The 15,314-nt window shown below is 48.5% G+C and overlaps 1 protein-coding gene across 9 annotated transcripts in view; it reads left to right on the top strand.

The window, feature by feature from the left end:
• The window catches only part of KATNIP (katanin interacting protein), a 226,564-nt gene that overhangs the window by 137,407 nt on the left and 73,843 nt on the right, over positions 1-15,314 (top strand). For 7 of the 9 annotated variants that reach the window (XM_074381905.1, XM_074381899.1, XM_074381900.1 and 4 more), the window contains 4 exons: positions 9,592-9,764; positions 10,724-10,840; positions 12,690-12,796; positions 14,423-14,525. In XM_074381905.1, the coding sequence (XP_074238006.1) occupies positions 9,592-9,764; positions 10,724-10,840; positions 12,690-12,796; positions 14,423-14,525 (500 nt within the window). The remainder of the gene's footprint in view (positions 1-9,591; positions 9,765-10,723; positions 10,841-12,689; positions 12,797-14,422; positions 14,526-15,314) is intronic. The other 2 variants (XM_003930222.4, XM_074381902.1) reach the window with 2 other exon arrangements.

The raw sequence follows: 15,314 nt of genomic DNA, 5'->3' as shown, positions 1-15,314 counted from the left end.
AGCCTGGAAAGAGTGCTGCCTGGGACTCGAGGAAGGCAGGAGTGGGAGGCAACCCCAGTCGGCATGGGCCGATAGCATCACAGAGGTGTCACCTTGTTAAATAGATAATGGAGAAATGATCTGTAGGGGTCGAGAGCCAAATAGAACATGGAAGATGTCAGAAAAGTCTGTCAAATTTGGGTTCTGTCAGCTTTGGTCAGATGGGAGCTGAGAAGGGGAGAGGGAGGAGAAAAAGGCATGGGGCGGGATGCAGGCCTGAGTCTGCTCCGGGAGCCCCCACAGCAGGTGAGGAGTCGGGGCGGGAGCCCCGGGTGCCGTTCTTCCTTCTGCATCTCCTGGATCGGCCTCACTGACTGCTGTTGAGGTAGGCAAGCCTCCAGTCGATCTCGCTGATACTGTCTTCACTGTATGTGAACCAATCTAAACGGCTTTTCAGAAGTGCCTCCAGAACAACTTGGTGAAAAAGTCTGCCACTGCACAAAACCCCCCAGAACCCCTAGTCTGGCGGGAGCGGCACACTCCCAGCGTCCTACTGAGCTAGCTGGGACTTCCCCCTTTTTGTATGTGCCGTGATTACTATTTTTTCCATATTCAGGTAACAAAATTAAGAGCTAGTACTTACAACGCACCGAACTAGCCCCCAAGCTGTGTGTAGGACTGCGTATGTCATCTTGCGTTTAATCATCCACACAGTCCGGTGCAGTAGGTACTGCTATTATCGATATTCTTGTAGAGAGCAGACGGGGGCACAGAGAGATTGAGGAGTCTGTCCAAGATCACACAGCCTGTAAGGGATGAAGCCAGTATTTGAGAACGTTGGCTGCAGAATCTCTGCTCTTAACTGCTCCACTGTAAGCCCCTCGTGTGCCAACCGAACTATTACTTGCCTAATGACATACCCACATCAGTGGGTCCTAAGCAGTGACATGGCTGGAACCCAGAGGTTTGAGTCCCTTGTTACACTTTTTTCTCATGCTCATCAATATAAAGGTATTACTATTAATATTTTAAAAGTTGAACCATGTATCTGTTGACTCTTCCAGCATACAGTAGTATTAGTTCACCAGGGTGGCCGTAACAAAGTGCTGTGATCAGAGTGGCTTACGCGCTGGAAATGTATCATCTCACAGTTCTTGAGGCTCCAAGTCTACATTCAAGGTGTTGGTGAGGGCTATCTATTGAAGGCACTGGGGGGTGGTCCATTCCAGGCCTCTCTCCTAACTTCTGACAGTTCCTTGGCTCATGGCAACATAACTCCAATCTGTACATGATATTCGCCATGTACGTCTCTGTCTCTGTGTCCAAATCTGCCATTTTTATAAAGACAGATTAATGCTCAACCTAATGACTTCATCTTAACTTGATCATCTGCAAAGGCCCTGTTTCCAAATAAGGTCACAGTCACAGGTACTAGGAGTTAGGGCCTCAATGACCTTTTCAGGGGACACAATTCAACCCATAATATGTGCCTTCATGTCCAGCACTTGGAGAAGTAGAGCTTAATTAATTTATGATCTGCCTTTCTCCAAAAAGTTCTAACATGGACTGACAAATTTGATACACAGTGGGTAGCACAAGCCTTTGAAAAGTATTTGAGGAGGCTGGGTGCAGTGGCTCACGCCTGTAATCCCAGCACTTCGGGAGGCCAAGGCAAGTGGATTGCTTGAGCCCAGGAGTTTGAGTCCAGCCTAGGCAACATGGCAAAACCCCATCTCTACTAAAAACACACATAAAATTAGCTGGGCATGGTGGCACACACCTGGAATCCCAGCTACTCAAGAGGCTGAGGCACGATAATTGCTTGAAGCTGAGAGGCAGAGGTTGCAGTGAGCTGAGATTGCACCACTACACTCTAGCCTGGGCAACAGAGCAAGACTCTGTCTCAAAAAAAAAAAAAAAAAAAATTTTTTTTTTTTTTTGAGGAAATGAGATTGGAGAGAAAACAAGAGTAGAAAAATAATTTGAAACCAGGGGGTGAACAAATGAATGGCTAAAGTAGTCACAGTTGTAACTCTGAGCTTCCTGGCCACCATGGCAAAGAAGCATGCATTCATATAAAAAAAAAAAAATGTGTCACTGGGTCCATTTAATAAAGATCAGATTACCAGCTATTCCTGGTATATAGTTGTTAGGGCAGTTTGTTCCATCATTACTCTTAAAGGGGATACTATTTGAGGTAGTGGAATTCCTATTTTGAACAGGATTGGAGCTCAGCCTTTACTTATTAAATATCCTTGACTGTAACGTAAGTCAAATTTGAAGAAAGAGTTCTGTGGCTAAGAGGAAAGCTGAAAACTCTGGCATTGTCACTGTTCTCACACTGAAATGGGATTATGGTAGAGCCACATCTCACCTAGATACTAGGCTGTAAAGGCAGCAAAAAGTGCAGGAGGCCAGAGTTACCCTTAGAAATCCCTCAAACTGATGATGAAGTGTAGCAGGGGTGGGTGTATAGAGATGACCTCATACAGTTATGTCAACTCTCTGTAAGCCCAAGACAGTCAATCTCTCCTTCCTTGTGGGAAAAATCATAGCTTCTTGGCTGAGCCCCAGAAGAAGCAGTTGGCCTTGTTTAGGGTCAGAGTTGTAGGGGAAATGTGGCATCATGCCCAGGACACTGGGATATTCACACCACCAGAGGCACAAGGAACCTGAAACTTCCTAAAGGTGCAGCAGAATCACAAACCAGCTCACTCTCCTCCAGGCAACATCTGGAGGGTGGGCTGTATATGCTTTACTCTGTATCTGGGGCAGGGAAGGGATGTCTTTTTTGGCACATACAGAATTTGACTATATCTTCTAAGGGAACTGAACCTTTTATCATTATGCATTGTCTCTCACTCTGGTAATGCTTTTTGCCTTAAAATCTGCTTTGTCTGATATAAAGCTACTCCAGCTTTCTTTTGGATAGTATTTACATGGTGTATTGTTTTTTATCCTTTCCCTTTCAGACTTTCTGTATCTTTATATTAAGGGTTGTCTCTTATAAGCAGCATGTAATTGGTTTTTATTTTTAATCCTCTAACAATCTCTGTGTTTTAATGGGAGCATATAGTCCATTTACGTTTAATGTAATTGCTGATATATGTGAGTTTACATCTACCATCTTATTGTTTGCTTTTATTTGTTCTTCCTGTTTTATCTTTCTCTTTCTCTCCTTTCTTGCCTTCCTTTGAACTGATTGCTTTGTGCTATTTCTCTTTTTTTTCTCTCTATCAGCTTGGTAGTTATACATTCTTTTTAAATTATTATTCTAGTCATTACCAGAGATTACAACATGCATTCTTGACTTACTAGGGTTTACTTTAAATTAGCAAGTTTGCCACTTCTCATTTAGTGGAAGTATCTTAAAAACTCTAACTCCATTTACTCCTTTCTCAACTTAAATACTATTGTCATGCATTTTAACTCTCTCTAGCCTTTAAACACCACTAGACATTATTTCTAGTGATTATTACTACTGATTTTTTTTTTCTGAGATGGAATCTTGCTCTGTCACCCAGAGCTGGAGTGCAGTGGCGTGCTCTCAGCTCACTGCAACCTCCACCTCCCAGGTTCAAGCAATTCTCCTGCCTCAGCCTCCTGAGTAGCTGGGATTACAGGCACCTGCCACCACACCTGGCTAAGTTTTGTATTTTTAGTAGAGATGGGGTTTCACCATGTTGGCCAGACTGGTCTCAAGCTCCCGTCCTTGTGATCTGCCCACCTTGGCCTCCCAAAGTGCTGGGACTACTGGCATGAGCCACCGCACCCAGCCTATTATTTTATATAATCAGTAGTAATTTGGATTTGCTCACATTGTTAACCTTTCTGTGCCCTTTACTCCTGGCTGCTTCCAGGTCACCCTCACTCTCAGACTGTAGTCTCTGGGCCGGTGGCAGGCTCTGCTCAGCTTCCCAGCCTTGTGACAGCTCTCCTCAGAATCAGTAGCACCTTAAGAGGGAAGACCTCCAAGATGCTGGGTCCACATCTCTTGAGTTCCTTTCTCTAGTCTGCTCTTACCCCTGTGATTCTTAACAGCCCTATTCACTCTCCCTGCCTTCAAACAGATCTCCTTTTTCAAATAGATTTTTTAATACTTGTAAATATTTTCTAGGCTTCCTAGTTGTGTTTCAGGGAGGGGTTGGTCCGATTAGATCGTCTGCTGTTCCAGAAGTATAACCTTTTGCCTGCACCCCAGAAAGAGTTGTTTCTCCCGTTGCCCCTTTTTCTTCGACTAAGCCCATAAAATTGAATTTGCGTCAATTAAATGTGCGTGTGATGCAACTCCAAGAGCGCTTTATCCCTTTCTACCACTGCAGCTGTCCCTAGTTCTGATGAAAGGGGCTCATGTCCTGTATTACGCCAGCCTCAATCCATAAACCTTCCCAAAAAACCTAACACAGTCTCCTTCTAGAACCTGTTATCTTCTCGAGGGTGAAAGAACATTAGTCTTTAATGCAGAAAGTTTACTGTCCAGGTTGTCAGAGTGCTCTAGGGAAGTGATATATCTGAGCCACTTTTCCCAGACAAGCTGCCAACCACAGAAACAAAGTAACACCCCTCAGTGTGAGTGAATTAGAGGACCTGACAACCCTGTAGTTAGCGTTTCTGTCCAGAAAACCTGCAACAGCAAGGCCATTCTGCCAAAGTCCAGAATCTCATAATACATTAGCCAGGGTTCATTAACAGCAAGTGACAGAAACCCCAGATCGGCCTGAGCAACAGAGGAGAATGTCTTGCTCACAGGACTAAAAATTCCAGGATTGTAGATTTGGCCTCAGGGATGGTGGGATCCTGGTGCTCAGATGGTCTCTCGGGAAGCTGTTTCATCACTTAGCTTTACAGCCCTCTAGTCCAGTGGTTCTCAAACTTGGACGTGCATCAGAATTACTTGCAAAGCCAATCAAAACACAGATTGTGGGCCAGGCGTGGTGGCTCACACCTGTAATCCTAGCACCTTGGGAGGCCAAGGCAGGAGGCTCATTTGAGCCCAAGAGTTCAAGACTAGCATAGGCAGTATAGTGAGACCTTGTCTCTATTTCTTTATTAAATAAAATCATAATTAAAATAATCAGATTGCCTGGGTGCAGTTGCTCACACCTATAATCCCAGCCCTTCGGGAGGCTGAGGAGGGTGGATCACTTAAGGTCAGGAGTTCGAGACCAGCCTGACCAATATGGTGAAATCTCGTCTCTACTAAACATACAAAAATTAGCCAGGCATGATGGCGGGCGCCTGTAGTCCAAGTTACTCGCGAGGCCGACGCAGGAGAATTGCCTGAACCCAGGAGGTGGAGGTTGCAGTGAACCAAGATAGCACCATTGCACTCCAGCCTGGCAACAGAGCGAGACTGTATCTCAAAAAATAAATAAATAATCAGATTGTTGGACCCCAGTCCCAGAATTTCTGCTTCAGTGTGTCTGAGATGGAGGTACGTGTTTTAATTCCTAGCAAGTTCCCAGGTGATCCTGATGTTACTGGTTTAGAGAACACACTTTGAGACCCACTTCTCCAGTTACTACCAGGCAGGCATTCCGTTTGTGGCCAGGCTCCAGGCTTCCTTTACCTGCTTTGACAACCCCCGGGTGAAAGAATCAGTTCTTTTCTTAGTTCCAATGCCAGTTCAAGAACCAGCTCTCTCCTGAACCAGCCTCCGTTCTCCATGGTCAGGGAGAGGTAGTCTGGCATGGTAGTCAGGAGTGGGGTCAGATCTGCACAGATCCACTCCATCCAGGCCAGGAATGGGGTCATATCCGCCCCAAAGACTGAGAAGGGTGAGGAAAGAATGGTTCCCTGAAGGAAACTGTAGGTGCTGTGAAGATCATGGTGCCAGGCAGACAAAAGCCACCGCTGTCCATTTCATATAAAAACGAACCACATAGGTGGCCAGGCATGGTGGCTCATGCCTGTAGTCCCAGCATCTGGGGAGGCCAAGGCAGGCAGATCACTTGAGGTCAGGTGTTTGACACCAGCCTGGCCAACATATCAGAACCCCATCTCTACTAAAAGTACAAAAATTAGCTGAGTGTGGTGGCACGCACCTATAGTCCCAGCTATTCAGGAGGCTGAGGTAGGAGAATCACTTGAACCTGGGAGGTGGAGGTTACGGTGAGCCGAGATCACACCACTGCACTCCAGCCTGGATGAACAGTGAGAGTCCATCTCAAAAAAAAAAAAAAAATCAGCCACATAGGACATTTTGCCACAGATTCTACAGAGGCAGCATAAAGCAATGGACTGTAACACCCAAGAGTAGAAGTCATTTAGTCTGGAGGCCTTGATTGCTGTCCCAGAAAATCACATGCACTCCTGGGCTCAAGGAGAGACAGTGGCAGATGGAAGAGGGTTAGGGCTACAGACAGCGCCTGCCATCAAATAAAGTCCCACAAGAAGCTTTGCAGATGAGAAGAACAGGGGCCTTGACAAGCCAGGTCTGTCGGCTGTATTACTGCCTGACAACCCACCCCAAAATGTAGTAGCTTAAAACAGCAAGCGTTTTATGATTGCTCATGAGTCTGTGGGTGGACTGGGCTGTTCTGTAGTGAGCTAGCAGGTGGCTGGGCCAGATGGTCTAGGACAGCCTTACTCACATGTCTGGCAGTTTTGTTTGTCCTGAAGACCTTGGCTGGGACAGCCTATTTCGGCCTGGTGGAGTCTTATTCTCTAACACTGGTGCTCTCGGGGCAGCAGGAGAGGACAAGCCCACGTCTGGGTGCTTTTTAAAGACTGCTTGGTTATGATTGCTAAAGCCATCAGGCAAGGCCGGCTGCAGTGCCTCGTGCCTGTAAGCCCAGCACTTTGGGAGGCCGAGGTGAGAGGATCACCTGACCCGGGCGTTCAAGCCTGGGCAACAAAGTGAGACGTCATCTCTACAAATCATAATGAAAACACACTAGCTGGGCAACGTGCTGCATGCCTGTGTTCCCAGCTACACAAGAGGCTGAGGCAGGAAGATGACTGGAGCCCAGGGAAGTCAAGGCTGCAGTGAGCCATAATCATTCCACGGCACTCCAACCTGGGTGGTAGAGTGAGACCCCATCTCAGAGAGAGAGAGAGAGAGAGAGAGAGAGAGAGAGATAGGAAGGAAAAAAAATTAAAATGAAAGTCATCAGGCCAAGCTCAGCTAGAGAAACAGACACCACCTCTTAATAGGAAATGCTACAAAATCACATTGCAGTGGTCCACATACAGGGGTGGGAGGAATTCGTGGCCACCTGTTGCAGTTTCCTATGCCATGGGAAGCAGGTCGCCTGATAACGTTGGCATGATTTGAAATGCATGGAGGCTTTGGAGTACCCAGGCCTGGAACATTGTCCCTGGGCACACTCTCCCTTCCCCCATCTCTCTTGGCTTTTAGAAGTGAGTGTGGACATCTGAAGACAAAACAGGGCTACATCTACCATTTCCCTGGACTTTTTTGCCATGCAATATAGTGTACAGCTTCAAGACCTGCCAGGCACGTGACCACAGGGAATAGGGTGCATTATGGAAACTGGAGCACTTTGGCCCCGTCAAAAGGGGGCGCTATCACCCAGCTCCAGCCAATGGTTCCCGGTTCCCACATACGAATACGGTTCCAGGGTTGCCAGATGGTATTACTTTTCAGGAGATGCCAGGAATCCCAATTTTCAGGTGGATTTCCTTTTTTTTTTTTTTTTTTTTTTTTTTTTTTTTTTGAGCTTGGCATCTATTTTCAATTTTTCTAAAAAAAAGTGAAAGTGACACAATACATCTCTGTAGGCAGGTTATGCCTGTGGGCTGCTGGTTTATGATTGCTATAATAGACCCTTGTTGTCCTTAGATTTCATATTCGCCATTTCGGTGGCTTCCCAGGTGACCTCCAAGGCCACTTGCATGTAGTAAGGGGTAATTTTGCTGAGCCTCTGAATTTGAGCTTTTCAAGTCACAACTGGTGGCTGGTGAGCCGACCAGTGGCCTCATGCCCTCACGTCTTCTGTGTGACATGTGTTGTATTCATGGTAAATCTCCTGAACTGATACACCTTTTGTTTCTCTGTGAGAGAGAAGAAAGCCAAGCACTGGTGAAGCAAAGAGAAAGCGAAGTTACCGCAAGAGGGATGGTTCTCAACCAGAAAAGAGCAGTTTGGGGGAAGTTAAAATGTACAATTTGGCTTTTGCTGGTGGCACAAATTGACCCTGCAAACAGATCCACCATCCTCTCGATCTGTGTTGGGAATAAATCCACCATCCTGGGGTGCTCAGGCCAGCATTCGCCCAAGTAAGCAATGGGAGCATCAAAAAGAATTAAAAGGCGGTTGCCTCATGCACACGTGCGTGCGCTGTGAGGGAGCGCACAGAGGGAATGTGATTTTGGAGAACTCGGGTGCCGTGTAGGACGGTTCTGGGAAGCCAGGGTGGGGAAGGCTCTGGTGGTGGAGCTGCAGCATTGACCTTCACTTGGAGAAAGGGTGATTTAATTTTCAGAAGCAGCTTCTTAGCGTAATTTGACTCAAAGGGCCGGGGCAGCACGGGATGATCATGTTGCTGGAGGAGCATTTCCTCCCAAATGAAAGACACTCAGGGGCAAAAGGGTCTGTGTGGATAAAACTGGTCCCTACTGGAGAAAGATGTGTTTGTGAATCTCCTTGTCCAAGAAGAAGTGAGTGTAGGGCTGCAGCTGCCAAGGACAGATCGTCCTACCTGCTCACAGGCCATGAGATGAGCTTCCACACTATCTCAGAGGCGCCTTGTTCCATCCCAGCCCCCAGACTGATGAGGCACAAGGGGAAGAGGCTCTTGCCTCCCAAAGTGCTGACATTACAGGCATAAGCCACTGCGCCCAGCCTCCACATTTTCTTTATCCAGTCCACTGTTGATGGGCATTTAGGTTGATTCCATGTCTTTCCTATTGTGAACAGTGCTAGATGAACATACATGTGCATGTGTCTTTATGATAAGATGATTTACATTCCTTTGGGTAGATACCCAGTATATCCCAAATATAATGGGATTTCTGTGTCAAATGGTAATTCTGTTTTTCGTTCTTTGAGGAATCTCCTTGCTGCATGCGCATGCGTGTGTGTGTGTGTGTGTGTGTGTGTGTGTGTGTGTGTAAGTTATTTGAGATGAAGTGGCAGACATCATTCCCATTTACCCCTGAACTCTGTGTGTGTGTGCGCGCGTGTGTGTGTGCGTGTGTGTGTGTGTGTGTGTGTGTTTGTAAGCTATTTAAGTGGCAGACATTCCCCTTTACCCCTGAACACTGCGGTATATATCTCCTAAAAACAAGGGCATTAATTTTACATCACCACAGTACTCTAATGAAATTCAGGACATATAGCATTAATAGAATACTACTGTCTAAGCCATAGACTGTATTTGAATTTTCCCAGTTGCCACAGTAATGTTCTTTACAGCACTGCCCCCTCCCCAGGACCAAGTCCCTCAGGGCCATTGCTGCATTCAGCCGCTGCGTCTGCCTAGTCTCCTTTAATCTGGAACCGTTTTCTTTGTCTTTTACGACCTTGACATTTTTGGAGAGTACAGGCCAGTTGTTTTATAGAATGTTCCTCAATTGGGGTCTAATAGATTTTGAGCTGCGCTCGGAGAACATAATCTAAAGGAGCATCCTCCTGTCTTCTGCCCTCAGGACCTGGAAGCCGGCGAGAGAGACCCCTGTCTGCAACCCGCAAAACTCTTTTCCAGGCTGAGGACCCAGAGGAAGACACTTCTGCTGTGCTCCGAGCCATCCAGGTGGAGAATGAGGCCCTGCAGAGGGCGCTCCTCAGCAGAAAGACTGAGCAGCCAGCCAGCCCACCGCAGGTGCACTGGGGACAGGGAGAGGAACCGGGGTACGCTCCCCGGACTGGGCAGTGATTGAGCTGCAGTTGAGAAGAGCAAGTGGGAAGAAGAGAGAAGCATAGGGGGCGTCACTGACTGCATGCTCATCCATGTTTCACAGTCACCCACTGACCTGCTAAGGCTCCCCTTTCTTCCACCTTCTTTCAGCTCTCTGTTTACTTCACGAAGCCTAAGCTGGGTGCTCATCTGCCTCCAGTCCCTGCTGATTTCCCTGCAAACCCTGGATACCTTAGACCAGGGTTGCAAGCCAGTGGGTCAGTGAAGAATGGAGTAAAGAACGCGCTCTGGCTTCCCGGGGGAGGTCTCGTTCCGAGACGCTCGGGCGTCCGCAGCCCTCACTGCTCCCTGTTGTCCTGCCCCTAACCCACTTCACTTGTTCACAGAACCTCTCTGGGCCTCCAGGGGTTTGAGTTTCCATGTGCTGCCTTTTGCTTTGAGCAGCCAACAGGAAGATAAATGATCGGGGGAGCAGGACCCTTGGGGAGCTGGAGGCATTGGGTATAGCGTGATGTGCGCTTCCTTTCTCAGGAGCTTGGTCTGTGACTCGCCTGGTGAAACTCTTTTTTTGAGCTTGTCCCCTCGATGCTTACAGTAGCCCTGAAATACTCAGGGCTGGTTTCATTGCCTCCCTTCACAGACGTGGCTACTGGCACCCAGAGAAGCAAGGTGGCCTGCTTCTCTCCAGGACAAGGTGATCACGTCTTTGGAAGTGGTCGAGGTCTGCCTGCCTGCAAGCCCAGGGCCCCGTCATCAGCACCCGTTGTTCCCCAGGCTCTATCTTGGGGCTGCTCTTTCGGCGTCCGTTGAGCAGCACCCACTGTCTGTTTTCCCAGACCTCTGACCTTGCCCCTGATCTTTACATCTATGGCACCTTGAGAAAGTCCCTGCCCTTCTCTGTGCCCTTATCTTTCTATGAACAGTGCAGAGCGAATGGCTTTGCTCCAACATCACATATGATCACATCCTTCCAGGATGCAGAGGGACCACCAGCAAAACCATGGACCAGTCTGCTGAAGAAGGATGAAGAGACCCTTGAGGTCAGTGCCAGGCAGTGATGAGGGGCAAAGCCCCACGAATGTACATAGTGCCCACTGGCCTCTAGGGCGCTTCCTTCATGCTGTCCCACCAGGTCCTCACTGTGTGCCCTGAGCACTGGTGTCATGCTGCCCACTTCACAGATAGGGTGACTGGGGCTGGCATGGGTTACCCAAGGTTGATGCCAGAACTCACTCAGGCCTGCTGACTCAAACTGTTGTTTTATTTCTATTTATTTATTCATTTTTTGAGACAGAGTCTCACTGTGTCGCCCAGGCAGGAGTGCAGTGGTGCAGTCTCGGCTCACTGCAACTTCTACCTCCCGGGTTCAAGTGATGCTCCCACATCAGCCTCCCACGTAGAGGGAATACAGGTGCCTGCCACCACACTCAGTCTTGTCTCGAACTCCTAACTTCAAATGATCCGCCTACCTCGGCCTCCCAAAGTGCTGGGATTACAGGCGTTGAGTCACCGCACCTGGCCTATATTTCTGTTTATTGACAAGACAATGCAAAAACAGGTCTTAGTACCTTGAATAAATGCATTTTTATATCTGTATCTATCTAGGTTAATTAAGTATATCTCAGCAAATTTGGTCCCAGCAAATAAGGATGTGAATTAGTGAAATGCCCAGGACCACCTTTGCTAGGTTATACCCGGGTCTGTACGGTGTGCTCTGAATACCGAGACAGCTAAGGCAGGTGAGCCCCAGCCCCGCGCAGCTTACAGGCAACAGCAAATAAAGCCATACATAAACAGGGTGACATCCGAGCACGATGACAATCACAGCTGCTACTATGCGAGAGAATGACAGGGTGTGAGGCGGTGGCTGTCTCTGACAGGGTGGTCCTGGGTGCCCCTTGGAAGGCATGTCCCATCTGAGCTGAGCCCTGCCTGTTCAGAAGGCACCAGCAACAGGGAACGGCATTCCAGGTGGAAGGAACAGGGAAGAAGCTTTGAGATGGGAACGAGCCCAGCCTGATCAAAGGGCAGGAAGACACCCTTTGTGAGGTGGGCAAGAGGGGATGGAGGACGAGGAGGGAGACGGAGCCCAGGTAGGGCGGGATGAGGTCTCACCCCAGAGCATGGAGCTGTTTGCTGTTTGCATTGCTGCCCCTTGTCCCGCCAGTTCCCGTCATCCTCGTCTGCCGCTAGCCAGTGTTTCTGACAGGCCTGCAGTACTGCCCAGGTCCGGAATTTCTGGATGACCTAATTCCTGACCCACAGAGATTCCCGGGACTAAAATCATCTGCAGACAGACAGCAGAGCCCATTTCTAGCATCGATGATAAATGAAAAAGAAGGGGAAAAGGCTCAGAGAATTAAAAATGAAAGGGCCTAATGCCGTTACTGGAATTCTCCATGGAGTCTGCTTACTTTGTACAAAGCAGAACAGGGGCTCTGTCGAGATGGGAACAGGATATTTTTTTAGTTTTTTTGAGACAGTTTCTCACTCCGTTACCCAGGCTGGAGTGCAGTGGCATGATCGTAGCTCACTGCAGCCTCAAACTCCTGGGCTCAAGTGATCCTCTTGCCTCAGTCTCCCAAAATGCCACGGTTACAAGCATAAACCATTGTGTCTGGCCAGTGAAGCATTTTGATGAGAAAAGGTTTCCAGTAGCTCATTGAAGTGGATTGTTTCCTGGGAGCGCCCAGATCATCAGAAACTGAGTTGGTGTGCGGGGTTCTAGACAGAAGCCCCAGGTGGCTGCTGTCACCCTCGCATTCCTGTTCCTGTTTCCTACAAAGGGACTGTTGGCCTGAGCAGGCCTGCCCTTGACCATGACCCTGCTTTGTCTTGGGCCAGGAGTGTTGCCTGAAACATCTGTTTAATTAGCCTTTCCATCCTCAGCCGCTTCCCATCACCACGGCGACCACCACTCAGGGGCCGGCCAGGGCAGCAGAGGGAGCCAGAGCCATCGACCAGGCCATCGACAGAACTGGACTTCTGGGAAGCAGGTACTACCAAGGCCGAGGCCAAACCCAAACCCCATAGCAGTGCAGCCATGGGGATCTTCTTCATGAGGGTTCTTTGCTTTTCCTGTGTTTTTTCAGAACCCCTATTTCTCTCTTTAAGACAGGATTTCGTTCTGTAATTCCAGTACTTAGGGAGGCCAAGGTGGGTGGACTGCTTGAGCCCAGGAGTTGGAGACCAGCCACAGCACACAGACACACTCCCAGGACTGCTGTGCACAGCTGTGCATGTTGTATACTGTGCAAAGTGCCTGGCTGAAGGGGGAGAAGGGGCTGAAATCCAGTCTGCTTGCTGGTCACTAAGCTTGGGGCCTGATCTAGGGCCATATCAGCCCAGAAAGGGGGTGGTGGCTTTTCTGCCTGAAAAAGGAATTCACTAGCCAAGCTGTGTGCCCTCCAGGTCTGTGTCCACCTGGAGGGAGTCCTTTATTATAACTTACAGGAAAACTGAATAGGCTAAAGGCAACGCCATCCATTCTTAGAACACTTTCTAGGCCTTAGGTGGAAATCAGGGCTGTGTGCCATCGTGGCCATAATGACTAGCAGGGAAACCCCTGATGCGGACAGGCAAAGTGGCTCACGCCTGTGATCCCAGCACTTTGGGAGGCCGAGACAGGGAAATCACCTGAGGTCAGGAGTTCAAGACCAGTCTGGCCAACATGCTGAAACTCCGTCTCTACTAAAAATACAAAAAATCAGCTAGGCATGGTGGCATATGCCTGTAACCCCAGCTACTTGGGAGGCTGAGGCAGGAGAATCGCTTGAACCCCTGAGGCGGAGGTTGTAGTGAGCCGAGACTGCGCATTGCACTCCAGCCTGAGTACAAAGGTTCTTTGTGCCTTATTAAAAACATAAACCATTCTTAGCTCACAAGCTGTACAAAAACAGAGTGAAACTTCATCTCAAAAAAAAAAAAAGAAAAGAAAAGGCTGGGCCATGAGGATGTTTTACATCTGACGCGGTTTATTACAGGCAGCATACACTTCGCCAAATGTTTCTTTGCTCGGCATCAAGATCCTTTGTGCCTCGGGTCTTGGGGGTACCCAGCCGTCAACTGCACACGTGGGCACGTTTGCGAGTGATGAAGGCACGCTCTGCTGGGTTTAGAATGCCCATGTCCTCAGAAACCGGAGCAGCAGGGCAGCTCTCCAGCCCAGGGGGTCAAGGCCAGATAGTAAATGGCTGGTTTTGTTGTTGTTGTTGTTGTTGTTATAGTTTGTGTCTTTGTACAACCTTTTAAAAACATAAACCGTCCTTAGCTCACAGGCGGTACGAAAACAGGCCGTGGGCTGGATTTGATTGCAGGCCTGAGTTCCGCTGACCCCCGCTCTTGACTCTCAAGTTCTAAACTTAGGGAGGTCCCTTGGCCACCTTGCCTCAAGTAGTGTTTCCCCAGCTGGCTCTGATTCCATCACTAATTGTACAGCCATTTATAAAGGGGGGGAAAACAGCAAGCCCGTCCTTGCCTTTGAACTGGATACACAGTGCGTACGTCGTCTTCAAATCATTTCCTGTCCCCGAGAAGGAAATGTCAGTGTGGCACCTTTGACTGGAATGTTCTTTTGTGTGTCGTTTCCGGCTACCTGTTTGCTAAAACCACATCCCTTTCAGACAGCAGCAGAAGCTTCTGAAAGTCCTCCAGGCCGTCGAAAGTGACTCTGCCCATCTCAGCGGGGCTATTTCAGCAACCAAGGAGCAAGTTTCAGATGCAGAGGTGAGAGCCTTGACTTGATTTTCAGCCGCACGTTCAGGAATGCTCCCTGGGAACAGTCATTTCGCGTCGGTGGGGATTGCTCTGACCGTGGTTAAGTTAGCATCTCTCGGCCCGTGTCTCCCTCTCCCCTCCTCCCCAGCACACAGAGGTACAGGTGATGGAGAGTAGGAGCAGAGAAAGGAAGAGGTGGGCCAGGAGTTTCAGCGGAGAGAGGCCTGTCCGCATGAGAGGAAGTATAAATAGCGTAGAAGCTCATAGGAAAATGCCCAACGTCGCTGGCAATCAAGAAATGCAAATTGCAGCAACCTGAGCGTCCCGTTTGCTCTCTGAATTGACAAATTATTTCTGACTATAACCTCGAGTGCTAGCAAGGTTACAGTAAAGCTGTGGCAGCCACACACACGTGGCAGGCAGCGGGATAAACAAGTGAAACGCTCTCGGGAAACAGAATGCTTGACCGTAGGAAGAGCCTCAGAAATACTTCTGTCTTTCAGCCCCAGAATCCCACTCCCTTATCTAAGGAAGTCACCCAACAGAAATAAAAAGCTAGAAATACAACAAGGTCCGTTACAGAATTATTGGAAGGAGGAGAGACTTTTTTTTAAGGCTGGTCGTCTCAGAATGGTGGAGTTAATCAGGAAAGTATGATCCGTCAGCATGATGCGGTAGTATAAAAGGGTGGAAGCTATCATTACGAGACAACGCAGACGGGAAACGCTAAGAGATGCCCACCTAACTGTAACAGGGATGTCAATCTTCCAGTCCAGTGTGATTGCAACAGCCGTGCAA

This window comes from Saimiri boliviensis, chromosome 12 (genome assembly GCF_048565385.1).
Source record: "Saimiri boliviensis isolate mSaiBol1 chromosome 12, mSaiBol1.pri, whole genome shotgun sequence".
In the NCBI taxonomy this organism is placed as follows: Eukaryota; Metazoa; Chordata; class Mammalia; order Primates; family Cebidae; genus Saimiri; species Saimiri boliviensis.
This window is presented reverse-complemented; position numbering and strand designations above follow the sequence as displayed.